This window comes from Leptosomus discolor, chromosome 3 (assembly GCF_034619465.1).
Source record: "Leptosomus discolor isolate bLepDis1 chromosome 3, bLepDis1.hap2, whole genome shotgun sequence".
In the NCBI taxonomy this organism is placed as follows: domain Eukaryota; kingdom Metazoa; phylum Chordata; class Aves; order Leptosomiformes; family Leptosomidae; genus Leptosomus; species Leptosomus discolor.
In genome coordinates this window covers 19,685,107-19,697,226 of record NC_141393.1, presented here as the reverse complement: position 1 = coordinate 19,697,226, position 12,120 = coordinate 19,685,107, and the positions used below count along the sequence as shown (strand labels likewise).

Sequence of the window (12,120 nt, the reverse complement as noted above, 5' to 3'; positions counted from 1 at the left end):
CTCATAGTCTCTCCTCAACAGATAAATCTAATCCCTTCATTTTCTAACAAGTGAAGGTTTAGATCAACCCAAGAACATATTACATGCACTTAAAATTAACTTTAAAGACTCTAAAATAAGGCACTCACATTCTAAACCATCACATTTCAATGTTGGTAAGATTATTCTCCTAATAATACCTTCAGCCTTCCACATTAGAAACATTTTGGCCAAAGATCATGAGACTGCATTAACTCTTTATCTTTGTGAGACAATTGTACAAATTTCTTAGCCCAATATTTATATAGAATTCAGTGTTTCAATAACAAGATCTTCACCTGTGTAAGACCAGAACAATGAGGTAAATGATTTGTTCATGAACATTGTTCTTCACACATCCCTGTGCAACTCGGGGAGTTCCAAGATTCACTTATCCAAGCAAAAGCTCTTGAAGCCCACATCAATTGAACGTTGTGCCATGTTTTCCAGAAAGAAATTAAGCTGGGAAAATAAGAGCTTAAAATTGTTGGTCTGGTTTGAAAACAAAAGATCAATTTATGTGTTCTTCCATAGCAAGAAAAAAAATATTAAAAATCCAACATCACTGCTTAGTAGTTAAAAAAAAAAAAGTATATTAAAAATAGGAGGCTGGGCATTCTGCATCTAAAATGGAAGCTGTCTGTAAACCTATCATTTGCAGACTAGCCAGCTGCAAATTGGTTTTCTGACACCATTTCGTATGCTAGTTTCTACACAAATGTTAGGGTGGTTTGGTCACCAAACTATGACACATTAAATAAGCTCTTTTGTTTGCTATGAGAAATCCTTCTAGATTGTAAACAGGTAACTGTTGTGTTTGCCAACCTACCACTGTGTTCCAGAAGGGCAGGCAAATAAATTTTAACTTCAGTGGTAGAGCTATTGAAATTGTTAAACAAACAGAACCCAACTGATTTTGTCTTTATTTGAAACACTGGAAGTATGCACGATTTTTCAGAAAGAGCAAAATAGAAAAATGTATTTTAAAAGATTTAATGCTATACTGCAAGCAGATCATCAGAATTATGCCCACATTGGAAATACTGCTAGCTTCCCAATCCAGAGAGGCCCAAGCTAAAACCTTAGCTAAAAATATCTTGAGCTACAAGGAAGCTCAAAATCTAAGGGTACCTGTCATGAACGGAACCGAAATCCATGATTCCAGTGTGGGTCCATGTTTGTGCTTCCATGCCTATTAAAGGAGGTACAGTGTGAAAGCTACAATATTCACCTTATTCACCTGGGTTATTATCAGTTGGTGGACAAAATCCTCAAACCCAGAGCGGACAGAGGAGAAACGAAGAAAACATTTGACATCAGGACATGCTTTTGCTGCCTCTCACTTGTAGGCTTCAGCCCTTCTGCTGAGAAGGGGCTCAAGTGACACGTCAGTTGTAGACGATCTGATTCTGGATTGAATTTTACCGTCATCTAGATTTTGGTGCTTGCCCTACGACTGAAAAAAAGGCAGCTGTGCTCGCTTCAACATACCAGCTTTACCGTCTCTGTCATACCCGCCTTGTCGTTCAGATTTCCCGAAGAATGTGCTTTATTAACGCGATCCCCCCTGTGCCATCATCCTCTCCCAGATGCCGCCCCGCGCTCCCCGGGGGAGCGCAGGCCACCGCAGCGCCAGCGGGGATGCTGTCTAGAAAAACCGAAACGCACCAGCTCGGCCGAGAGCCCCCTCAGCCCCGGGGGTCCCAGCCTAGAGAGCGACGAGGAGATGGGGAGAGGTCTCAACGCGGGGCCAGCCGCACCCGGCGGGGTCCCCGCGGTGACGCAGCCCTGCGGCGGGCAGCTCTCTCCCCGCCGGCCCGGCCGCCCCCCGCGGTCTCCGCCGGCGCCAGCGCTCGGCGGAAAATGGCCACTGCCGGGGCCAGGCTGCCCTGGCCCCTCGGCTTGGGGGAGGAGGGGGGGGGGGGGGGCGGCCGCGCAGCCCGCGGCTGGCTGCAGCCGCGTCGCCCCGGGAGCTGGGCCTCTTCCTCGGGCGGGGTGAGGGGTGGGGGGGCTGCTCACCCGCCTGTCCCTGCGTAGCGCTTACCTCAGGGGACGAGGAGGAAGGGGAAGGGGAGAGCAGCACGGCGGGGGATGGGGAGGGGGTAGGGGGCAACCGCTGGGCTGAAGCTCGCCCCGGCCCCAGCTCCCGCAGCGGGCAGGCGGCCGCCGGCCGCACCTCTGGGGGCGAACGGCCGCAGGGGGAGGAGGGGGGGAGAGGGCCCGCCAGGGGAGGGGAGGGGCCGGGCGCGGAGGGGGCAGGGCTGTTCGCCGCAGTCACCCTCACATACCGCGCCGGGGAGGAGAGAAAAAGGCCCCGCTCTGGCGGAGGGATACAGCCTTACATATATAGTGGGACGGCGCAGGCTCACACCCCCAGCACTTCTGCGAGCCGCGCCGGGGAGCAGGCAGCCGCCGCCGCCGCTCGTGGTCGCGCAGTTCGTGCAGCCGCCGCCGGGCCCGCCGTCGCCGCGCCATGGTAGGTAGCTCGACCGATCGCGGCGCGGGGTGTCGGCTGGCGCTCAGGGGGCTCGCTGGGGCGCCGGGGACGGTCGGTGCGGTGGAGCCGGCTTCCCGCGGGGCTCCCCCCCCACTCCTCCCCGGGGAGGAGGGGGCGGTGGGAGGCCGCAGCCCTTGCCGTCCGGCTCCCCGCGGGGTGAGCGGGCTTGTGGCTATGGACGACGCCCCCCCCCCCCCCCCCCCCCGCGCGCTGCGCGGGATCGCCGCGGAGCTGTGGCCCTTCCTCTTCCGCCGCTTCCTTCCCCTTTCCCCGGGGCCTGCCGTGTGGGCGCCCCGGCCCCGCGCCGTCCCGCTGCGGCCCCGCCTCGCCTTCCCCCGCATGCGGCGTTCGCTCCCCTCCGGAAAGGGCCGGGCGCGTCTCCCCGGGGCCGGGGCCCCTCCGCCGGGCAGGGCGCGTTGCAGGGCGGGGGCCGTGCCGGGCGGGGCGCGGGTCTGCGGGCGAGGAACCCGCTCGGCTCCGGCACCAGCTGCAGTGCGCAGGGAGCGAGGGGGGGGGCGGCCCGGGGGAGGGCACCGCGCTGCAGCTACTGCGCCCTCGCCCCCCCTTCCCCCCATCCCCCAGAAAAACGCAGCAGTGGCGGCGAAGCCCATCGTTGTCTGCATTACATCATGTCTCCTCCTCTTCCTCCCCAGCCCCCGCGCACCCCCCGGCTGGGGAGGACCGGGGCGCAGTGCGCGTTGTTCGGTTGGAAGCGGCCCAATGCCTCCATGGGGGGCTCGGCGCGGGGAGCGCAGCCTTCCTTCTCCCCCGGGGGCTGCGGGGGAAGCGCCGCTGCCCCCACCGCCGGGATTGGGAGGGGGGGGAAAGGGATGGAGAAGGCTGGCTGCGGAGCTCAGGCGCCCTCCCGGCTGAAGGATGAGGACGTGGTGTGGCCGGCGGCTGGAGAGGGAGGGGAAACGGGGACGCACTGCAGCAGTGGGTGGCTGCCGGCCGGGAAGGGCGCCTGTTGCGCCGGGCGGGCTGCGAGCCTCCCGCTCCCCCGCCCGGGCGATGCCAGCCTCCGCCTCGCCTTCCTGAACGCCTCGGTAGTGGGCATCATCCGTGGCCGTCGGGCGCTGCGGTGCCAGCCCGGACTCCTCGCAGAAGAGGGCTAGAGGAAGGGCTGGGATTTTCCCGGCGGTTTTTCGCTTCCTACGACAGCAGCGAAACAGTTGCAGGCTGACCTCTAGTCGCATTTTGGCAATCTGGGTGTTCCTCGGCTCTGTCTCTCCATCTCCCCTTCCCGTCGGGGAAGGCTGACATCACCAGGACAGGATTTGATGACTTGGCTGGGTGGGGTGATGGCTCCAGCCCTGGGTACCTTTGTCCTGTAGCTAGGGCGAGCGGGCAAGGGTTGTGCCTGTTGCTCGGGAAGGTGAACCTCATGGCGGTTTGGGGTCCGGTTGCATGCTTCTGTCATCGCGGTGTGTGGGAAGTTTATTTTCTTTTTAATTCGAAATCTGATTTTTAGAAACATCTGGCGAGCTCCGGCTAGTGGGGCAGTGAGCCGGTGCTGTGGGTTGGAGGTTTTTGCCGAGGTGTGGCTCTGTTTCCTGTTCTGCGGGGCATTGAGTCTGTTATGTAAATTCCTTAGATAATCTTTAAGTAAAACCTCGCATTTTCTGGAAAAATCAAAGGAGAGCGTGGAAAGTCGAACTGGATTTTGAACACAAGTTTTTTTGCTGTTATTAAAGATTTATTAAATTTGAACTCTGTCTTCATCTGTTAGCATTTCTACCTTTTTCTTCCTCTCAACCCCCTGTGCATATGGGGAATTGTTTAATCATTACATACGGGCATGAAACCAAAACCCCAAAACACCCAACCCCAATCAATGCCTGTTTACAGGTGAAATTTGTGTATGTCATTTAAGGTATATACCAGGCTTTCAGCCCTATCCTATGACCCTGTGCAGGTGCTTAACAGATTATGTAGCCTGTTAATTCTCCATTGTATTTGTTGCTTTTTGCTGCAGTTAAATGGTTTTTGTTCTTGAAGAATAGTATTTCAGGACAAAAGGTTTACCAGATGCCTGCTTTCTCTGACCTACAAAACTCTCTGTTCTATTAGTAAAAGCTGTGCAGTAAAATGAGTTTAAAAGGAGTTAGTACCTTGTAGTCTCCAGTATTTGTGACTAGGTGTGTAAAATCCAGGGTTTTTTCTTAATTACTAAGAAAATTTATATTTTTCCATAAAGACCTGGTTAACTCCTTTGAGTCCAAACAGCAGAGTGTTTTGTGATGCTCTATCCATACAGAAGGGAGAGGCTTCTGGAAGGATGTGGCTAGCACAGTTAAGCTCTGGGAAACCCATTTAATTGCCCACTGAGCTGTATGCCTTTGAATGTAGCAGTGGCCTCTTGATGTACAGAAGATCTTAAGCAGGCATTTTAAATCTTGCCACTTAAGGTGATGTGTAAAAACAACCTGCATATCAGTGTGAGGCACCTTAAACTGCTTGCCTGAATGGAAAAATTATATGATGCTTGAAAACGGGCATTTTCTTTGTCAGAGATGGCAAAAATCTCCATAATACAGAGTAGTAATTCCTCCTAATATCACACCACAGTCCTTTCCTTTTTGTTAAGCTTGCAGTAGGCTAATACTTGATGCAATGTGGTGGGGGAGGGCAGACTTCAGTAGGGTTAGATCACTAGGTGGCACACTTGTCATTAGTCCACTAATGTGCAGATACCCCCCCCCGCAGTATTAGGGTCACTATACTGCTAGAAATGACATCCGATGTGATGTGAAACCCCAAACACATGTCATTAAGGATTTCATGCCTCTCTGACCAATTGCAAGGAGCCTGCCCCCGTGTCCTTTGCTTGACCAAATCACATTCTCCAAGTTGAAGAATGGCATGTCTGGTTCTTCATGTGCAGTTTCAAAGCAAGATAGCTTATATGCTCTTGGAAACAGCTGCAACGTGTAGGTGAATGGAATCTCCATGAAGAGGTAGAATGCCAGGGTTTGAAAATGGCTTTGTAAAAGTAATGATACATTGCTACTGAAGTCTAAAAGAAATGTGTTGTGGCTTGATGTAGCTAGAGGTAAACAGTATTCTAAAATGTTCTATTCTTCGTGTAGGCTGATCAGCTGACTGAAGAACAGATTGCTGGTAAGTATCTCGATGAGAAATGATTTTTTTTTGCTAACTCCTTGTGACTAAAAGAAAATATATCATCTCAAACATAATGGGGGAAAAAACCTTTTTGACAATTTCAAATATGTACTAACACTTTTAAAAAAATTCTGGAAGATTACTGGTTCATTGCCTCTTAATTTAGACTGCTTGTTCCTTGGACTACAGATAATGATTTTTTTTTAGACTTTCAGACTTGAGCCAAGTCCTTCTAGATTTCTTGCAAACAGAAATAATTTCTAGACTCAAGTGAACTTCTTGGAGTCAAAGCAGACCTAGGTACTCTTTTCTTTTTAATAAAGTGAAGATAAACTTGAAATGGCAACAAATAAACCTAAAATGGATTTATTACACATTAATATAAGCCAATGTCTTTTAAATAACTTCTGTCAACGTGTCTGTAATTCAAACTGGTTAGGAGAAGGAGCATTATTTGACTTTCTGGAGACCAGTCACCTGCTTGTGGCTGACATCCATTCCTATTGTCTGCTGCCTTAAAAATAGGTGGTAAATGACAACACTTAACTTTTCCCTTAAGTCTGTTAATGGTGAGGGGAATCCAGTGGGTCCCTACTCTTGTCCCAGTCAGCTGCTGTTTATGGTGCCAACTGTGCCTCAAGCAGGATGATGTTGAAATGTGTTATAGAGTTGTAATACAGATAATAGCCACTTGAAATAAGTTTGAATATATTATGTGACTTATGTGGTGGTACTGTAAGTTTTATATTAATATTAGAGAATGTTAATTCTCTCAATACATGGACAGTTATGTGAAATGTTTTTTAAAATTGTACCAGATGTTGTCAGTGGAGTGCATTTTTTAGTATACAGATTTATCATGCTGGTGATGTTACTAAACACTGGGACTGTTTCTGCCTCTAGAATTCAAGGAAGCCTTTTCCCTATTTGACAAAGATGGTGATGGTACTATCACAACAAAAGAACTGGGAACTGTCATGAGGTCATTGGGTCAAAATCCAACAGAAGCAGAATTGCAGGATATGATCAACGAGGTAGATGCTGATGGTAAGTGTTGGAAGGGTAGTTATTAGTGCTGTGATCACCTTAAGTGTGTATGACTGCCACACCTGGGCTTGGTCTGTGTAGAGATGATTCTGTGGCATTGGTCTCTTTAAGCAGTTTTGAAATACTCTATAGAATCTAAACTCAGAGAGGTGTCAGTCTTGATTGCTCTCTGCACAGCAGTCAAAGATGCTAACAGTTTTAGTGAGAATCTAAGAAAGGGGATGGGCAGAGACAAAGTTACACTATTTGCTTTTAATATTTTATGGGTCACAGGCTTCCTATTGTTATCTGACTTGCCCTGACCTGCTGGTAACCTGTGTTTCCACCCAGCTTTTCTATACAAGTTTCGTCAGCCAGTGTTGGTCTTAATAGCTGTACTAATGTCTGTGGTTTTGTCTAAGGCCAAGAATGTAGTAGGAGTGGAATAATGCTAGTCTTTCAAGAATTGAAAACAATAGGAGAGGCTGTATAGTCTAATGTAGTGTAGATCACTAATAGACAGAGGGGAGGAATTGGAGGCAAAAGCAGGAAAGTTTTTCTATCATAATTATTTTAAATGGATTCCAGAAAGGGTAGCTATGCATCTTGTTTCTGAGATTCCAGACAGGCTAGCAGTTATGAAAAGGAAAAATGCTTTCCCCTGCTCAGTGGTGTCAAGGCTTTGATCTTTTATGTTAGTTGTGACAGTGATTTTTCTCTAATACCTCTCTAAAAGAAGAGTGAAAGTATATTGGCAGGACTATAGATTATCTGATGATCAACTACATTGATTACAACTACTTTCCTAAAACTTGACCTTAGTTGCTAACTCTTGGATGCAGATACTACAAAACTTTAGGCTTTGCAGTGCTACATAGAGTTTGTGTATAGTGGTTTCTCTAGGATGTAGTCCACAATGGTGCACTGGCAGATTAAAAATGAAAAGAGACTGAGGACTTCAGTGAATATGCCTGCCCATCTGTTTAAACTTGTTTTATGGCAGAATGCTTTGCTGTTATTCTACGTGCTCATTGAGGATTTTTCAAAGTTGAGTACAAGACTGGTATTCAGATTTAGCTGATAGATAGTAGGTAAAGCTGGCCACGGTGATAAATAGCTGTGTATTTCTTAATCTGGAATTGCTAAACTGCAAAGGTTTTCTTAAATGGCATTTAATTAGCTGCTTTGGTGTGGTTAACCAATGAGTTTCTACATTTCCCTCCAGCAATGAGTAGATCTTAGCTGCACAGTGAACTATTTAATGCAGGTTTTTTAGTCATATAGGGCTGAATCCTGACTATACAAATCTAGTTTCAGGTGTTTTTAAGAACTTGTTTCTTTACCATCCCACTTTTCTCATAGCCTTGAGCAGCCTGAAGTTTTAATCCTTACTTTGAATGAATAACTTCTAAAAATGTTAGGGGTGAGGCCTGGATGTTACCAGGGATTTTCAGTTCTGCAGTGAAGTACCTATAAGAACACCTACAGCTAAGCGTATCAGAAATACCAAATAATGGCAGCTTTTCTCATGTCATTGGAATTTGCAGATCCTTGTTGCACCTTAAAGTGGTGCATTACTTCTGTGATGTATAATGTAGGTTGGTAAGGAAGTTGATTTTTAACAAGGAACAAGTACTTGAGCAGCTTAGTGGAGTGTAGTTTTGTCAGATTTTAGGTATCCTGGATAGGATATATAAAGTGCCAGCTTTATAATATGTTCTTTTCTGGAGTCTGTCACAGCAATTGGGAGATTCTGAAACTATGCAACTAATTTTGCGGAGTGATTTGAAGTAAAGATAGGTCTTAGTATTGCTTCACCTTGGAGCATCAGACTGACATTTTACTTGCAACTTGGGTGGCAAACAGTGGCTTAACACAGAGAGAAGGTGACAGTTGGTTTTGTTGTGCTGAAACACTGCAGTGACAGTGGCTACTACACATTGTAATAGCAAAAATGCAGTGGTAGCCATTTAGGGAGAAGATCCATTTCTATATGAATGGTTTACAGAGGATCTGTCAGTCTTGCCTCAAGCAAAGTTAAATGCCAGATTTTTTTTTTGTATAAGGAAAAGCATGGAAGTTTTAATTTTTGGAATTTTCTTTTTGTTAAGGCAATGGCACTATCGACTTCCCTGAATTTTTAACCATGATGGCCAGAAAAATGAAGGACACAGACAGCGAGGAAGAAATCCGTGAGGCATTCCGAGTCTTTGACAAGGTATTAATAAAAGTACAAATATTCTTTAGAAGCAGTAATGGTGTCCATCTTTTCCTCAGTGTGTTTGTTCTTGTCTAGAAGGGGAAAAAACTACTCTAGTAGAAGTAGAGGAACTGGATGGAAACAGCAAGGACTGTTCTGGAAACAGAACCAGATTTGTTGCAGGCTGGTTCTACTTGCTTTACACAGCAGGTCAAAGCTTTAGGCTCATCCATGAGGAAAACTTTCTGGCCTTTCTTCAGGAGCAGAAATGACCAGAACTTGATGCTTGTTGTGCTATGGAGGGGTTTTTGGGGGTGGAGGGGTGGGATTTTTCTGTACCTTCTGACTGTGGGGGAATGGGGAATTGTTTGCATGGAAGCACAAGGTTTTATACTTCATAGAAGCTTTTGAAGCTAAGATGATGTCAGTATTTAGAGGGACATGTTCTGTTTCCCAGATGTGAACTGTGAGGTTGCTTTCAGGGAAACTTAAGAGCTCAACTCCTTCTATCTTTAAGGATACCTGGGCATACATGATGAAGGTCAGTTATTTCCAGAACAGGGGTTCCCCTCTTTGGATTGTTTGGATATGACAGATGTTGCAAGAGAATTGTGTTGAGTAATGGATGGTGCAGCTGCTAAGCTGATGCACACATGTGTGGAAGAAAGCCTTATTACTTCTCCTTTTTATGGAAAAAAAGCAGCAGTCTCCAGTACTTTGCTGAAAATGTGCTAGTGGGAATGCTTGATTGGTTAGCACTTCATCTACCCTGTAGGGTTATTTCTGCAGACTAGATTTGTGTTTAAAGCTGTTGAGGTAGCTTATCTCCTGGTGATGGCTGTATGAACTCCTGCTCTAAGCTAGTATATTCTTCCTGTATATGGAAGAGGACAGTTTCTGAAATGGCTAGGGATGAGCTCTAGGTTTGAGTAGTGTTCATGGGAACACTGACTTAGAAGTTCTCTTTTTTCTTTTTTTTCTGCCACAAAGCTTTTCACAACTTCTTATGAGTAGAATTTAAATACCTTCTTAGAAGGTTTGTTCTGTTTTGTTTTATCTAAGAAACCTAACCTAGCACCTGCAGTCTGGTTAGGGGTAGTATTACACAGAAGAGAAAGCTGGCTTTATTTTTGCTGATGGGAAAATTGGTTGGTTGGGGTTTTTTTGGCCTTGCTTAGGCAGCAGAGACTAAACAATTTTGTTTCTGGGTTTATTTTTGAAAGCTCTTTAAAAGCATTAAAAATACCTTATCACAGCTACAAATCAAGCATACAGGTATTCTTACAGTACAGTAATTGTATAGAATGATACAGTGGTGTGTGGCTTTGTAAGGCAATGGAACTGGTACATACTGTAGGGTTATACAGTGTATCAGGTCTGTGTATCTGTCAAGTGCTGTAAGGCTGGTTCAGAAGCAGTTACTGGAAACCTAGATGTAGTTTCAGAGTTCATCCATGTCAGGATTGTTGATCATGATCTTGTGCAACTCTTTCCTCACAGGATGGCAATGGCTATATCAGTGCAGCAGAACTACGTCATGTTATGACAAACTTAGGAGAAAAGCTAACAGATGAAGAAGTAGATGAAATGATCAGAGAAGCAGACATTGATGGGGATGGGCAAGTCAACTATGAAGGTAAGAAGCTGCTTGTCTTGACTGAAAACCATTACTCTGAGTGAAAGCCTGTTGCATAGGGCATTAATTTCTGGTACCTTGAGACACCAGTTTATTCGATTGTCCACTTCTGTGAACAAAAACTTCAATGCAGTGAAAAGAGCTTTTTTTATGCGAAGTGTGTTTGAGAGACGTACCAGTCGAAGTATGCTGGAAGCAATAAATCACAGTGACATTTTATCTTTTCAGAATTCGTACAGATGATGACTGCAAAGTGAAGAGACCTCCTTTACACCTTTTTTCCTCTAGAAGAATCAAATTGAATCTTTTACTTACCTCTTGCAAAAAAAAATGTTCATTTATTCATTCTGTTTCTGTATAGCAAAACTGAATGTCAAAATACCTTCTGTCCACAAACTGCATGTAATGGTTGGTGGTCCTGTCCCCAAAAGATAAAGTTAAACATCAGTTTTACAATATAAATAATTGTACTACCTTGAAAATAAAAAAAAAGGAAGCACTTAGTGAACTCAAAAGTTCCATTTGCTAATGACTATTACACTGTTTGGGCTGGCCAGTTTTTCATGCATGCAGCTTGACAATTGAGCACAGTCAGACATTTGTATTAAAAGGAAAAAAAAACCAACCTAAAGGATCCACTCTTTTGTTCAACAGTGGATTCTAGTTCAATTTGTAGTAGAAATTGTCATAGCTGGTTTACTTTAAAATTGGTTTATACCTCAGGATGGTATGCAGCAAAATGGTTGAAGGATGCAGAACTTAGCGAAAATGCCCTAAAGGTTGAATGGTTCTCCTGTACGTAGCAGTGTGCTCCAAAAATACGATGATCTTAACTATGGATGGCATGTCTGTGTTAAAATACTGGTTTAACATTGTCTGCATTGCACTATAGTGAAACGGGTGTCGGGCTGTTACCGTTCACAAAATTTTTAAAAGAAACCTTCACCAAGGGAGCATCTTTGGACTCTCATATTTTTAAAACCTTCTGTACCATGACTTGGAGCTGGCGGAGTAGCCTGTGGACTTCAGCACAACTATCAACATCGCTGTTCAAGATATTACAATTTATGTCCATTCCAAGTTGTAAATGCTAGTCTTTTTTTCCAATAAAAGACCATTAACTTAAAGGTGGTGTTAAATGCTTTGTAAAGCTAAAATATATATATAATTGAGATAAACCAAAAAAGCAGTAGGAGGGAAGTGTTTCTATGAATGACTTGCTGCTAAATTATAATGCACATGTATGCAATAAGTTATCCCCTATCTTTTCAAGATGGCAAGAACTGACCTCCTGTAACCCAAGACCTTTGCTATAAATAAATGAACTTGTGCTTGCCTTTCATATTACGACAATGTTAATTTAGTTGGTCTCAAAGTCGTGTAATGCTGACTCGTCAACTATCAGCACAGAAGTAACACCTCATTTCACTAAAGTGGAGAGCTCTAAGCATGCATGTCAATACTGGGGAAACATGTATAGGTTGCTTATGTTATTTTTGACAGGTTATAGAAACTAGTTGGAGAATTTAGACAGCATGGACTTCATAGATATCTATGATTCTCAAACATGCCAAAAAAAGGTTTTCTCTACCCACAGAAAGAAAACAAAAGGATATATCT

At 45.3% G+C, this 12,120-nt stretch overlaps 1 protein-coding gene across 1 annotated transcript; it reads left to right on the top strand.

Moving 5' to 3' along the window:
• The first annotated feature begins 5,906 nt into the window (after positions 1-5,906).
• On the top strand, positions 5,907-11,842 carry CALM1 (calmodulin 1). Its single transcript, XM_086463623.1, has 5 exons — positions 5,907-5,938; positions 6,542-6,685; positions 8,776-8,882; positions 10,365-10,500; positions 10,729-11,842. Exons 2-5 carry the CDS (start codon positions 6,616-6,618, stop codon positions 10,755-10,757), a joined length of 342 nt encoding a protein of 113 aa, XP_086319749.1. The 5' UTR covers positions 5,907-5,938; positions 6,542-6,615; the 3' UTR covers positions 10,758-11,842.
• The last annotated feature ends 278 nt before the right edge of the window (positions 11,843-12,120 follow it).

Excerpts from the sequence above, each read along its gene's own strand:
- CALM1 (XM_086463623.1), top strand. The coding sequence starts at position 6,616 with ATGAGGTCATTGGGTCAAAATCCAACAGAAGCAGAATTGCAGGATATG. Across the intron at positions 6,686-8,775 it reads CAACGAGGTAGATGCTGATG|GCAATGGCACTATCGACTTC; the intron begins GTAAGTGTTGGA and ends CTTTTTGTTAAG. Across the intron at positions 8,883-10,364 it reads CATTCCGAGTCTTTGACAAG|GATGGCAATGGCTATATCAG; the intron begins GTATTAATAAAA and ends CTTTCCTCACAG.